The sequence below is a fragment of the Herpailurus yagouaroundi genome, unplaced genomic scaffold, assembly GCF_014898765.1.
Source record: "Herpailurus yagouaroundi ecotype Mexico unplaced genomic scaffold, PumYag 159, whole genome shotgun sequence".
NCBI classification, from domain to species: domain Eukaryota; kingdom Metazoa; phylum Chordata; class Mammalia; order Carnivora; family Felidae; genus Herpailurus; species Herpailurus yagouaroundi.
The window spans coordinates 77,974,679-77,988,439 of record NW_024412400.1 but is presented as its reverse complement, the minus strand read 5'-3'; the positions used below and the strand labels follow the sequence as shown (position 1 = coordinate 77,988,439).

Here is a 13,761-nt window from a genome sequence, read left to right as displayed (position 1 = left end):
GGGAGAAAGAAAACCCCAAAGCAAAACCTGAATGACGATTACCAGGGGACGGTGGGCAAAGCCTGTGTGTGAAGCAGGAGAAACAGCTAATCTTCGCCCCACCCCACCCAGACTGCAGTGTAGCTGATTGGCAATTTCCTTAACACTCAGCAACTACCTAAATGTTACATGTATTCACAACAAAGTCAGTGGCAAATTGAAACTTGGATGATTATGAAACACTAGAGGAAAGGCTTATTAGACGAGGTGGGTTTTATCTTTCTTAAAAAAAGAAATTCATTTTGAATCAAACTGTCGTTCATCATAACATTCAACAAAAGTGTTTTCCTTTGTTTTGATCGTATGTGCTGTAATAGTGAAGTTCACTGCCAGCACTGGCATGGGGTAGCTCCCTTGGACAGAGTCCACAAGCCTGTACTTGTGGGCAGGAAACAGATTTTGTCAGCAGAGGGAATTATTATTTCTCTTGAATGGGCCAGTTTGTCTATTTTTTTCTATTTTAAAACAATTGGGCTATTTCTTTGGAAGACTGCTTCTCTACCCTCACAGAATAAAGATTTTTTAAAATTTGAGAAATCTTCATAAGTATTAACTCAATGATGCTGTTTAACAGGGCTGCTCTCTTTAAAAATGAGGAATTTGGTCTCACTTCAACACACATACTAAACTTGGAATGATACAGAGAAGATCAGCACAGCCCCTGTGCAAGGATGACACACAAACTCATGAAGCGTTCCATATTTTTCCTAAAATAACACTGTATGTGAACAATCCTGGTATTAAAATTCTAATACTTAATTAAAAAAAAAGAAACTGACTTGAAATAATGTAGAGCAATCGTAAGAGTACAGTTTGACAAGCTGTACAAGCATTTGGATCAGGACCCAGAAAGCTTCTCAGAATACAAGACCCCTTGTGGCCCCTGAATAGGCACTACCCTCAGAGTAATCTCAATCCTGATTTTAAACACCTTATATTGGTTCTATCTCCTTTTGAATGGTGCCTAAATCTTTTGTGTCTGGCTCTCACTCAACATATTTGTGAGATTCCATGTTGTCCATGTAGTTGTAATTTCTTTATTCCCATTTCTGGGTAGTGCTGAGGTTTAGTTTGGGGTTACATTGAGCCTATAGATAAATTTGGGAAGAATTGATATCTCTATAATATTACGCTTTCCAACCCATGAACATGATATAGTCCTCCATTTATTGAGAATTCTGTGATTTTCTTGGGTTTTGTAGTTTTCAGCTGAGGCATCCTACATGTCTTTTATTAGATGTGTTCCCAGGTATTTGATGTTATTTGTTGCTATTATAAATTTACTTTTTAGATTTCATAGGTCTACAGAAATAGTTCTTTTTCATATTAGCCTTGTTGCCAATCATCTTCATAAATTAGCCTATTGATTCTTCTATTTTGTGGATACTTTTATATTTTCTACATACCCAATTAGGCCTTCTGTGAATAATGACTGTTATATTTTTCCTTTCTAATCCTTTTGCTTTTTATTTATTTTTCTTGACTTATTGCATTGGCTAGGATCAGGCCAGATTTTTTTTTTTTTTAATTTTTAATGTTTGTTTATTTTTGACAGAGAGAGAGAAAGAATGGGGGAGGGGAAGAGAGAGAGGGAGACACAGAAACCAAAGCAAGCTCCATCCAGGCTCTGAGCTCTCAGCCCAGAGCCCGATGTGGGGCAGGAACTCATGAACTCCAAGATCATGACCTGAGCTGAAGTCAGATGCTTAACCGACTGAGCCACTCAGGTGCCCCAGGATCAGGCCTGATTTTTGATCACTGTGTCAGAAAAATGTCCCAAGGAGTTTTCTAATAAGTTAAGTTGATTGATCTGTGGACTATAATATCTAAATTTAAAATGGTGTTATGCTGGTCTACAAAGCAATACACTGTACTTTATGGTGCATATCCACAGATGTGGGCTTAAATCTAATCAGATAGCCGTCCTTGCCTTTCCTACCCCTGACAAGCAGAGGTATAAATCCCATATTTATATGGGATATATAAATATTCCATATATATTTGTGCATGGATCCTTAACAGAGTTCTTATACTCCAGTAGGAGTACAGATAGTCCAAAGTGTTCTTGCCTCACATGTGGCATTGAGAGGGCATTGTCTAGAGTCAGTTTCAGGAGGGACAAGACATTTGGGGAGAGAAATGGTATCCATGGTAGCAATGTGTTATCTGGCCAGTCAGTGACTGACTGTGGAAGATACCAGGTCTCTGAAGTTCCTGCAGTTGTGTAAATAAGCAGAAGATATTGGCCAACTGGAATATAGAAGGGAGAATGAGATCTTTTAGGTAGAGTGGGAGGCAAGGACTGATAATAAGTAAAGGCTGCTGGAGTCAAGAAATGTTGGTTGCCAGTAGGAGTGGGGGAGGGATTCTGGGCATTTTAGTGGCCTAGGGAGAGGGAAGGTGTGAGTCGAGTGGATGCAGGTGTTATCAGGTGTCCCTCCAGCTGAAGAATGCAGAGTAAACATGAGGATACAGACCCTGAGAGTTGGCAGAAAGTATTCTTCCACTCTCTTCTCTGGTGTTGTCTTTCTTCTCCATCTCTTTCCCTATTCCTTTTAATTCCTTTTTGATTTAGTCTTTTTCTCTCAGATTCCCTCTAGGAGGCAATGTGGTAGAACACTAAGCAGTGTTTAGGTGGGAATCCTGACCACTTACAGCTATGAGACTGTGACAGATTACTTACCCTTTTGAGTCTGAGTTTTCTCATCTATAAAGAGGGGACACTGGAAGTAGCTTTCTCACTGGGTTGGGAAGATCGAATAAAATAATGTATGTAGGAGCAGTTCGGTGCAAAGTAAATCCTAAGGAGTCTATGTGGCTGCCTCTGTCTTGATCTGTCTACCTTGTTCTTTTCCAGAGGTTTGTTCTTACTCATTTTTTTCTTTGTTCTAGAATACTTTCTTTCAACCAGGTGTAATGTGATATTTTTGTTTTTGTTGAAAAAAGGTTTATGTACTCTATTTTTATTTTTATTTATTTTTTTTTCAACGTTTATTTATTTTTGGGACATAGAGAGACAGAGCATGAACGGGGGAGGAGCAGAGAGAGAGGGAGACACAGAATCGGAAACAGGCCCCAGACTCTGAGCCATCAGCCCAGAGCCTGATGCGGGGCTCGAACTCACGGACTGCGAGATCGTGACCTGGCTGAAGTCGGACGCCTAACCGACTGCGCCACCCAGGCACCCCTATGTACTCTATTTTTAATGTACAAAGTGGAGGAGTGAAATGTCTCCCATTTCTGTCAGTGCAGTAGATTACCGAAATGACAGAAGCTCTTGCTTCCTCTCTTCTCTAATAGCAGAAGCTCCAAGACCTTGAACAATTACTGTAATTCCTTTGGGTCTCAGTGTCCTTATAAATGTAGGGGCCTGAATGAAGTGAACTGTGAGGCCCTGTGAGGTCTAACTATACACGCATCTATGAGATGATGCTAAAAGTCAGATTCCTCACAAAATTGTACATGCCATGAAGAAAGGGCCATGTTTGTTGGGCATACCGTCCTGTCCTCAGCATCTCCAGGATGCTTGACCCATAGAATATGCTCAGTGAATGGATGAATGAATGAATGAATGAATAATGAAATATCTACAACAATGAATATGTTCCATACTCACCAGGAATATTTGTCAGGGCACCAGTGGCTTTATGGGCCCATCTTCTATAACGCTGAGCTTAAACTCAGAGTTTTAAATTGTAGAAAATGTTTATCAACTTACATACTCAACTTTTTTGGCATTTCTTTTCCAATTTCCTTAGGAGTTCATGATCTTTTTAAATTCCAATTCATTACCATGCTTTGTAGTCCTGGGTCTCTGTCATCGTTTAGTAAGTTGCCTGTGCGAAGTTAAATACTCTATTTTTGAAAGCACAGTGTATTAATACACAACATCATTGCACCATCTGCAAGGTGCTGTGCCATTTTATTTCTCAAGACAGCATCACATATCTCATTTTACAAAGGAGGGAACAGACTGAAAGCAAGGAGCATTGCTTGGGCTTCTAAGTTCCTGCTTTAAATACACCACTATCTCTGACTAATGCATGCCATAATTAGGTTCCTTCACACATCCCCTGGTCCCTGTAGAGAGCTGAGCCTTCTTCCTTACCACTCCAACGGCCCCTAATGATTTTCTTGTCAGGGATCTGAGAAACTTTAAATCTCACTCTGGCCGTGTTCCACATTCTTTTCTCTCTTTCGAATGGTTCATTCCTGGGGAAAAAATATTTATGACTAACACTGCTTTGCCTTGTAGGGGAAATGTAGCCTTCAAGGTTAAGAATTCATTGGAAACATAATCCATTCAGTCACTCAATGTCTTAGTCCATTCAGGCCGCTGTAATGAAACACCACGGACAGGGTAACATAAACAACATAAATTTATTTCTCAAGTTCTGGAGGCAGGAAGTTTGAGATCAGGGTGCCGCATGGTGGGGTGAAGGCTCTCTTCTCGTTTTGTCCTCATATGGCTCTACCCTCATGACCAAAATCATCTCCCCAAAGCCCTCTTCCTAATACCACCACACTGGGGATTAGGATTTCAACATAGGAACTTTGGGGGGGGGGGGCGCGACACAAACATTCAGACCAGAGCACTCATCAAATATTTCTTGAACTCCGCCTTTGTGTAGAGAACATAAGATTTCAGGTAGAAGACAATTTGAGGGTAGTAAAAAGTATCATATATTTTGCAGGCAAAATGATACGATACACACTGGATTTGAAGAAATCAAGACATTAGACCTAGCTGGCAGTTTAGGTTCTCTTTTAAAATGGGTATATATGGTTCCTGAAGCCATTATAAAATTTTTCTTTCTGGACAACTCTGGTTTATCCTCTGGTGTTAGTCTTGTCAGCAGATCTGGTGACTTTTTAAATAACATTGTGAAAATGTCAAGACATTTCCAAAAGCTTAAATAGGAAAATTGAGTGATACCATAATTGCTTACTTTCTAAACGTAGGTAAAATAGTGATTATAAATGATTTTCTTTAGATAAAGAAAAGTAGACTTTTCAAGGACGTGTAACTTTTGTTTACACTGGAATATCAACACCTTTCCTTATTATTTTTCCAAAACTTTATGAGAGGAAAGGTGACGAATGACAAAGGGACAGTGCTGAGAACCACCGGAATATGCACTGCATTGGAGAAGTGCTTTGTTGTTTTTTTTTTAACATAGTCTTTTCTCTTTTTTTTAATGTTTATTTATTTTGAGAGAGAGAGTGTGCGGGTGGGAGGGCCAATGAGAAAGGGAGAGAGAGAATCCCAAGCAGGCTCCGTGCTGTCAGTGTGGAGCTTAACACAGGGCTCAAACTCATGAACCAGATCATGACCTAAGCTGAAATCAAGAGACACTTAACCGACTGAGCCACCCAGGCACCCAGAAGAAGTGCTTTCTATGTCAAGTTGTCTGACTCTCCCTTTTCATTTACTAACAACATTCTAACAACAAGCTTAGTCATTTTCTGTCTAAAATGTCCAAAAACATTTGATAACAATTGAGGGGTAGCTGCCATGATGTCACCATCAAAAAATCATGAGACTCTTACGACTTCTAAATATAATCTTACAGTTCCGAGCTTATTTCATGTATTTAGGAAAAGCAGTTGGCATTATGTAGGAAAGGAAAGATAAAAACCTATCCTTTCCAGTCAGTCATTGGCAGGACTTTGCTTTATAAATTTATCATCTGTGATAGTCATCTGTCTCATTTGCTTACTTCTGAGACCCAAATTTGGGGTTGGAGAAGGCACCTGAGAAATCAGTTGGCCAGAAGATTGTTCAGTCTTAGCAGAAGATAACAGATGCTCACTACGCTCTTTCTGCCTAATATAAACCCTAAGAATTAACCAAACACCTGAAAGTATATTAGGAGTAAGCACTGAGTCATACAGAAATTTAAGTGGGTCACCAGGGCACTGACTGTGGTTAGCTATCTAATGAGACCTTTGATACACTGGAGAGTAGCCAGCACAAAACTTAACTCCTCCCCCACCCTTCAAGATAGCTGGACAGAGAACAGCGATTCTAACTCCTCGGTAGAAGAAGGCATCCCCCATGGTGTAGCGTCTTTTAGAGTTTGTCCTTCTACCTTGGGTAAAATGCCCTCTGTAAAATGACTTCACTCCTAGATAAGACAGAAAGGGAAAACCTGGTTTTATTTTGTTTCATTTTGCTACCATGTAAGTCATCTTGATTTTAAACAATTTGTCCTCTCAGAGTCACATATGGAACGTGCCCTTGACTTCCAAACATTACGCAAGAGCTCTGTGTATTATTTCATCAGTTTTGGAAAAGTAATTGGCACTTATCTCAAAGGATTGGTTATGAAACCTGCCCTTCCTGGTTGGTCGGTAGGAAAGGCACAGAGCAAACATGAGCACAAAGCATGAAGGTTTCCAGGACTTGTCCTTATGCAGTTAGCCTTTCCTAGATCATGGTTTAGTCCATTGTTGTCTTCCTTTGCTTTTAAATTTTTCGAAATGCCCTTAAAGTTGAGTATTTCTTACTCAGAGCTGATATTTAAAACCGCTCTAGGAAGGACTTTTAAAAAGTCATATATTTAATTTATATGCCTCTGAGTAAGAAATGTGTTTGCCAGGGCAGTCTCAAGCCTCTGATAAGCTAACGTGGAATGTCCACCGATGTATTTTTGGCTCTTTTGCCCTTTTTGGAAACAAAATTCTTCCTGTCTGCAACTCTTGGTATTCTCTCACACCTGCATTTTTCTTGACGAACCATCACCTGCAGGAATTTTTAAGGATTTCAAAGCCTCTGGGAAGCAGACCCAACACCAAAGAAATTGGGGGGAAAGACATGGCTATTCAAAATGATGTTGAATTGTGACTTTACAGAACTTTTCATTGGTTTTAGATGGAAGGCTCTGTGTTTAAGTGTTTGGCTTTCTCTGGCATGAGACTTGACCTGACTCCCAAGAACAATCAGCTAGTTCCAGGGTTTGCAGAAGGAAGCATTGTGCTCCCTGTTAATCGGCTGTCCTCTCTCCGTTCCCCCCTCGTCCCTCTTCTGATTGCAGTGGTGCTTCATGCCCCACCTCCAACCAAGATCAAACGGGAGCTGCACAGCCCCTCCTGTGAGCTGTCGTCCTGTAGCCATGAGCAGGCTCTCGGTGCTAACTATGGAGAAAAGTGCCTCTACAGCTATTGGTAAGTGGAGCCAGAGCGAGGCTGGCCAGAAAGGAGCCGTCGGGCCGACTGTTTCAAGTACTATTCAGCAGACACTCAGCGTAGCGTTCCTGGTCTTTCATGGCAACGTAATCCCCTAGTGTAGGCCAGTCCAAATGGGGCCTTTGTTGTGCACATAAAAAGCAAAACTGCTAAACTGGCTCCATGGGGGAACTGAGTTCATGGGGTACTGAGCCCTCCTAAGGGAAAGAACCTTGAATACTGGGATATTTGATCTGTGGCTTCTAGGGAGGGAATATATACTTCTTCATGTCTATCATATGTTAATGTGAACTTTAAGCACCAAAGAAGTAATCTTCAAATCAGAATATATGAAAAAGTCCCAAGGCTTGTGCCCTTTACTTAGGAATATCCAGGCCCCAGGAATGAGGCTTTAATTTTAAATCATTCTTTGCTCTAGAAGATAAACATAGATCTGCCTGAAAGGGGGAGAAGAGTCGTTAATTCAAGTGATGTTACGGCAGAAATTTATCTGCAACAGAGATTCTGACTAGTTCCTGGGAACCCTGGAATACTTGGGAGAGTGGGCCAGAAACCTCCCAGAGCAAAAACTCTCCCCTCTCCCACCCATCCATCCCTGCACACGCACACATGGAGAATTCTGTTAGAAGGGGGAAAAAGGAAACCGGAAACAGAGGCTAAAATTATCTTTGAGAAGAATCACTAGAAGTGTTAAACAAGTCCCTGTGACGCAGTGTGTTTGTCACTTTTCAGAGGTACAAATATTCCCTCGGGGCTGCCAGCAATTTAACTATGTTAATGCTGTCATTTCCTGGCAACATGGACTGCAACCTAGCCTAGCTGTTCTGCTGGATCTGGTGACCATGCTAATGGCTTCATTGCAGCTTAACGGTTCCTTCTCTTTTTCTGTTTACAGTGCCTATGATAGGAAGCCTCCCTCTGGGTTCAAGCCATTAACCCCTCCCACCACCCCCCTGTCACCCACCCATCAGAACTCCCTATTTCCCCCACCTCAGGCAACTCTGCCCACCTCTGCACATGCCCCTGCAGCTGGCCCGGTACAAGGTGTGGGCCCCGCCCCCGCCCCTCATTCGCTTCCTGAACCTGGACCACAGCAGCAAACCTTTGCGGTCCCCCGGCCACCCCATCAGCCCCTGCAGATGCCAAAGATGATGCCTGAAAACCAGTATCCGTCGGAACAGAGGTGGGTACTGATCTGAGCTTCTTTCACTGCCTCCATCGCCTCCCCTTTGCCCTGTGGGGAGAGAGGAAGCAGATAGTCATATTTACCAGGTCCCTATAAAGATCTCAGTGCATCGAAGCCCCTTGTGAGGTAAGGTGAATGATAATATGAATATGACCTGTTCTTGAGGCACTCCGAATGATTTATGAAGTAGATAAGGGAGAGATCATTAGTACTGTCCCCCCATTATGGAGGTAGAAGCAGAGTGGCTTGACCAGGATACACAACCTGCTGACCCTCCCTGAGGGCAAGTCTCCTGGCTCCTCATTGGATCCTGCCTACTAGAATGCAGCCCTGGTTTATGCTACCCATAAATACTTTATTAACATTTTACTTGCGTATTACAGAAGGTTGCTGAATTATAAAAGGTATTATCACTCATCTGATTTTAACACATTTTAACAGGGAATTAGCTAAAGACCTTATCTGTAATTACCTACTTTTGAGATAGAAATCTCCTGGTTTCATTCCAGGTAGGTAGTTCTACATTCCTAATAAGAAAATTGAGGCATCAGAGTCATTCATTTGTCGAACAAACTCCAGTAGGAAGGTAACCTACCTGCAAACATCAAACTTAATGTTTTAGGTCCCAGCCTTGTAAGTCCTTTATTGGGGTATTCTAGAATTTTGTGGATGCGTGCGGCCCTCCTTTACATAGGGTGTTCCGGGACCTGTCTTTTTCTTTCAAGTCTCTCTGGGATGTATATAGGTGAAGAGTCATCAGCGAGGATGTTACCAGGGGTTGCAAGATGGTGACCATTGCCTTTCCTTTCTGTCTTTCTTGTTCTGCCTCGTGTGGGTGTGGAGGTGAGGGGTAGGAGAGGGAGGAGGGAAGAGTATACCTTCCCCAGGCCTGGTCCAACCCAAATGCCTCCCAAAATTTGTTTGAGGGTCACTTTATTTCTAGATGAAATACAGAAAAAAAGCAAGCGTTCTTGTTTGGTTCTGATCCCCTTCCCCGCCCCTGCTGTGAAAGTCACCCTAAAGAACTACATAATTTGCCTGGTTAGTCTTTAGTCCCCTCGTGAGGCCAAGAGCCGTGAACGCTGATGATACATAGGGCCCCAGGGGGCGAGCGCTGACTGGGGGACTGGCTCGGCAGAGGGCCCTGGTTTCAGTAGAGAGCCCATCTGAAGGAGACAGCCACCACGAAGTGTTGCCAGTTTATTACCTTGTTAACAGCCTTGCACTTCTTCAGGAGAATTTGGAAATGTGGATTTTTGTGTAAAAACCCCAGGTTGTGTGGTTTTTCTTTTTAGGTTGGCAACTAACTCAAATTAAAAACAACAGCAACTCTCTGCAGACTAAACAAAACCTCCCTGTGGGCAGAATCACTCTGCAGGCCTGCCAGTTGGTAAACTCAGGCCTGGACACCATTTTTATTTCAATAGTTTTTTTTGGTGTTGTGTTTTTAAACAGTATCTTCCTGGTGTGTCTGCAGGGATTATTAAGTAAGGAGGAGGGATGAGGTGGAGCATTAGATTTGGTATTTGAAATACTTAAACAAACGTTCTACCACGTGTAAGGGGAAATTATTTCATGTTAAATCTCTTTGATTCATAGTCCCCCCTCAATCCCTGTTTCTTATCCAGGGGGCTTGTGTAAGGACAATGTTTGTCCTCCCACAGCCCCGGCAGACAGGTTTGTCACCAGGCTACGCAGCCCCCTCCCACAAGGGGGAGGTTTGATCCCTGAGATGTAGGAGTGTCTTCCCTCAGGGGTCCAAAGAGAGGCAGGGACCAGAAACCAGGTGTTTCTTTTTAGGGGGGATTCCTCCCTGAACTTTGCCTGTCCATCTTGGATTTACCTCCCCTACACGCTGTCATTGGGAATGTGGGTCTAGAATAAAAAGACCTTGCACACACTGGGCGGGTACAAAGATCCTTGAGAGAACTGGGGTGAAGGGCAAAGTCCTAAATCGATGAAGTAAAAGCACCACTGAGGCAGTTAGTCTTCTACCCCAGGGCACTGTAGTTGCAAAGTTGCAAGGGTACAGGAGTTCCCGTGGAATTACTCAAGATGCAAATTCCTCACTCCACCCTTGATTTTGAGTTTGGTGTGTCTGGAGCATAGCCTGGATACTTCACTGTCCCACTTGGAGAAATCACTATCCGGCTGTCTCTTCTGCCCCCATCCTTACTCCACCCCACCTTTTCCTTAAGCGTCAAGTACCCAGTACTCTGAATTTTGTTCTCTTGCCCTTGTCTGTTATTAACGGGGGTGTCCATGTGATATTTGTGTGATGCAAAAGACATCAGAAACGTGGCAAATGATTTTGCTTGTAGATACTGGAGAGCACACAGAAAATGAGGCCAACTAAAATCTCTGGTCTGATTTTGTAAAAGTAACAATAATTGCGTGTGTGTGAGAACACGCTTAATAATCCCACCTCTAATAATTGTTACGCCTGCCTGAAATGGGGTAGATTACGTTTTTTTGTAGTTTGCTAGCTTTTTGTTTAAGCAATATTACTTCAAAAGTAACCCCCTAACAAAAATATATGGCATTTTGCAGGATAGAAGGAACTACGGCCTTATTTGAGCTTTTTATTAACAGTCCTGTAACAGAGCAGAGTGAAATACACTATTTCATAGATAAGAATATTAGGCCTCAGAGCAGCTAAGGGACTTCCTAATGGTCACATAGCCAAATACAAGGGCCTACATTTAGAAACCAAAACATTAATTCATAACTGCACCATTTGTTTTGGTATGATGGCAGGGGGCTGGGGGGGGGAGCGTTGCCAACTGCCAGAAGTTTATCCATGTCTTAAATTACAAAATCCTACTAAATTCCTACTTCACTTATCTAAACTCATGTTGTGACAGGTATCTTTTTTGTTTTGCTCACAATGTGCCTTATCTCTGCAGTTGAATAAACTTTTTGAGGTTTAAAAACCATGCTTTAGACCCTTCTTGGCCTGGTATCTTACTTGTCCTCAGTGTATGTTTATTGATAGTGATAGCAGTTTGCTAGGATTGTACTTTAAACAACATAATCTAGGCAAAAGTATATTCTTAATTTTCTGAATGATCTTAGTATATAATTCTTCACAACTCATAAGTTATTTTTAGAAGATAAATACTGTGTTTGGAAGCCATGATTTATATTTGTGATTTCCTCCCCCACAAGGAGGGAAAAAAAAAAAAAACAAACCATGTAATTTGGCATGTTGAGACATGTTCCATTTATCCTTAAAGACCAGCCGCTCCTTAAAGAGTGGGTGTGTTTTTCGTTCAGCCATCCTGATCTCAAAAGTTTTTTCATCATACTGTTTATGATGTGATGTTTACATGGGCTACGTGGAGGAATTTAGAAAATGTTCCTACCTTATATACCCATTGTACCGGTCAGGTATGATTTTGTCCTTCGTTATATACCATTTCTCATTACAACTCAAGGTGAAGGAGTCCCCACAATTCCATTGAAAGGGCTCCACTAGGAAATTTATCATCGAAGAATTTGGGGATACCCTGCTCTCTCACCCAGCATCAAGAAGCACAACATTTAAGAGAGTACTGCTAGTGGAAGAATCCCCCACTTCTTGATGTTCCCCAGAGGCATCAGTGTTGTAATAGGCTATCCTGCTGAAATTGATAGAGTGCTCCCAAGTCCTCAAGAAAGGGTCAGTTAGGCACAGCATCTTCTAGAAGAGCAAATCGCCTAACCCGTTTGAGAAGGTTCTGTCCCTCAGTGGTTCTGATCAAGGTTTCAAAGCTTAAAGGAATGAGCTTAAGTGTTCTGGAATTGTGATTTGATAGATAACTACTCATTCCCTGAAGATGCTGTGTTGAATATACTCAAGTCTTTCTGCTGTTTGTACTTCCCCTCTTAAAGTCCATCCCCAATAAATTGCCATTCATTTTTGTCCTTTAGATTTTGTAATTTTTAGAGAGGGAGGAACTTGACTGTGAGTCATATTTGTAGCCTGGCCTGGAATGAAGTGAATGTGTCTGACGCATCTCCTCTCCACGCACGGCTGTTAATAGCATGTTGTGTATGGCAGCACACATTCACTTTGGGATCCGAAACTGAGTCTCTGAGATGCTTAATGGAGCCTTCTTTGACAGGCTGAATAATGTACTTCTGATGGTTACAGTGTGGGGTGTTTGTAGTTCCTGAATCTTAAGAGGGCTTGTTTGTAGCATTTCACCGTGTTTACTATAGGTTTTGTTGTTGTTGTTGTTGTTGTTACCTTTTGTCAAGCTAAAGGAAATTTCCTTGTATTCTTCATTTACTCAGAGTTTTTAATATGAATGGATATTGAATTTGATCATTTTTTCTGCCTCTGTTGAGCTGATCAAATGAATTTTCTCCTTCCATTTCTTAAATGTGGTGAGTTACACTGGTTTATATGCAACCAGCATTGTATCCGTGTGATAAACCCAACTTACTGGTTATGGGTTACCTTTTTTAACATCGCTGGACTTTGTATTCCAGTATGGTATTTAGGACTTCTTAAAAATTTTGTAATGTTTTATCTATTTTTGATAGAGACAGAGTGCAAGTCGGAGAGGGACAGAGAGTAAGGGAGACACAGAATCCAAAGCAGGTTCCAGGCTCCTGCCAGCACAGAGCCTGACACGGGGCTTAACCTCGCGAACCGCGAGATCATGACCTGAGCTGAAGTCAGATGCTCAACCGACTGAGCTAGATGCCCCTGTATTTAGGACTTGTGCATCACTATCTATGATTGAGGATAATGTATAATTTTCCTTTCTTGTATTATCCTTGTTGGGTTTTAACATTAAAGTAATTTTCATCAGATAAATAGAGGGTGTCCCCCTTTTAATGTATACTAGAATAGCGCATGTGAAATTGGAATTTTTTATTCCTTGAATTTTTGGAAGAATTTACCAGTAAACCATTTGGGCCTGGTATTTTCTTTGTGGGAAGATTTTTAATTACTAGTTAAGCGTCTTCACTTTTCTAGTCCTGCTCTGAATTTCTATTTAGTTGAGTGAATTTAATAAATTACTTTTTCTGGGAAATTTTCCATTTGGTGTGAGTTTTAAAATTAATTACCGTGAAATCTCTAGTTAGTCCTTGGCAGACAATATCATTTGTCTTTTCAACAAATCAGCTTCAGTTTTGCTCATCCTCTCTATTAGATGTTTTCTATTTCATTGATTTCTCTCGGCTCTTACGAAAATAATTTTATTATTTCTACTTTCTTTCAGTTTACTGTTTTTCTTTTCCTAACTGCTTTGGTTGGATGATTCACTCGTTAATTTCTTAGCTTTTTGTCTTTATAGTATAAACACATAACCAAATAAAACTTCTCCTAAGGCTGGGGTGACCATACATTCAGT

At 41.5% G+C, this 13,761-nt stretch overlaps 1 protein-coding gene and 1 non-coding gene across 2 annotated transcripts in view; both read left to right on the top strand.

Moving 5' to 3' along the window:
* Positions 1-13,761, top strand: part of ETV5 (ETS variant transcription factor 5) — a 60,895-nt gene that overhangs the window by 21,555 nt on the left and 25,579 nt on the right. Inside the window, exons 6-7 of the mRNA XM_040481017.1 lie at positions 7,077-7,206; positions 8,123-8,410. Of these exons, the coding sequence (XP_040336951.1) occupies positions 7,077-7,206; positions 8,123-8,410 (418 nt within the window). The remainder of the gene's footprint in view (positions 1-7,076; positions 7,207-8,122; positions 8,411-13,761) is intronic.
* Positions 643-745, top strand: LOC121034305 (U6 spliceosomal RNA). The gene has a single exon (XR_005792374.1). It is a non-coding gene; the product is annotated as a U6 spliceosomal RNA (small nuclear RNA).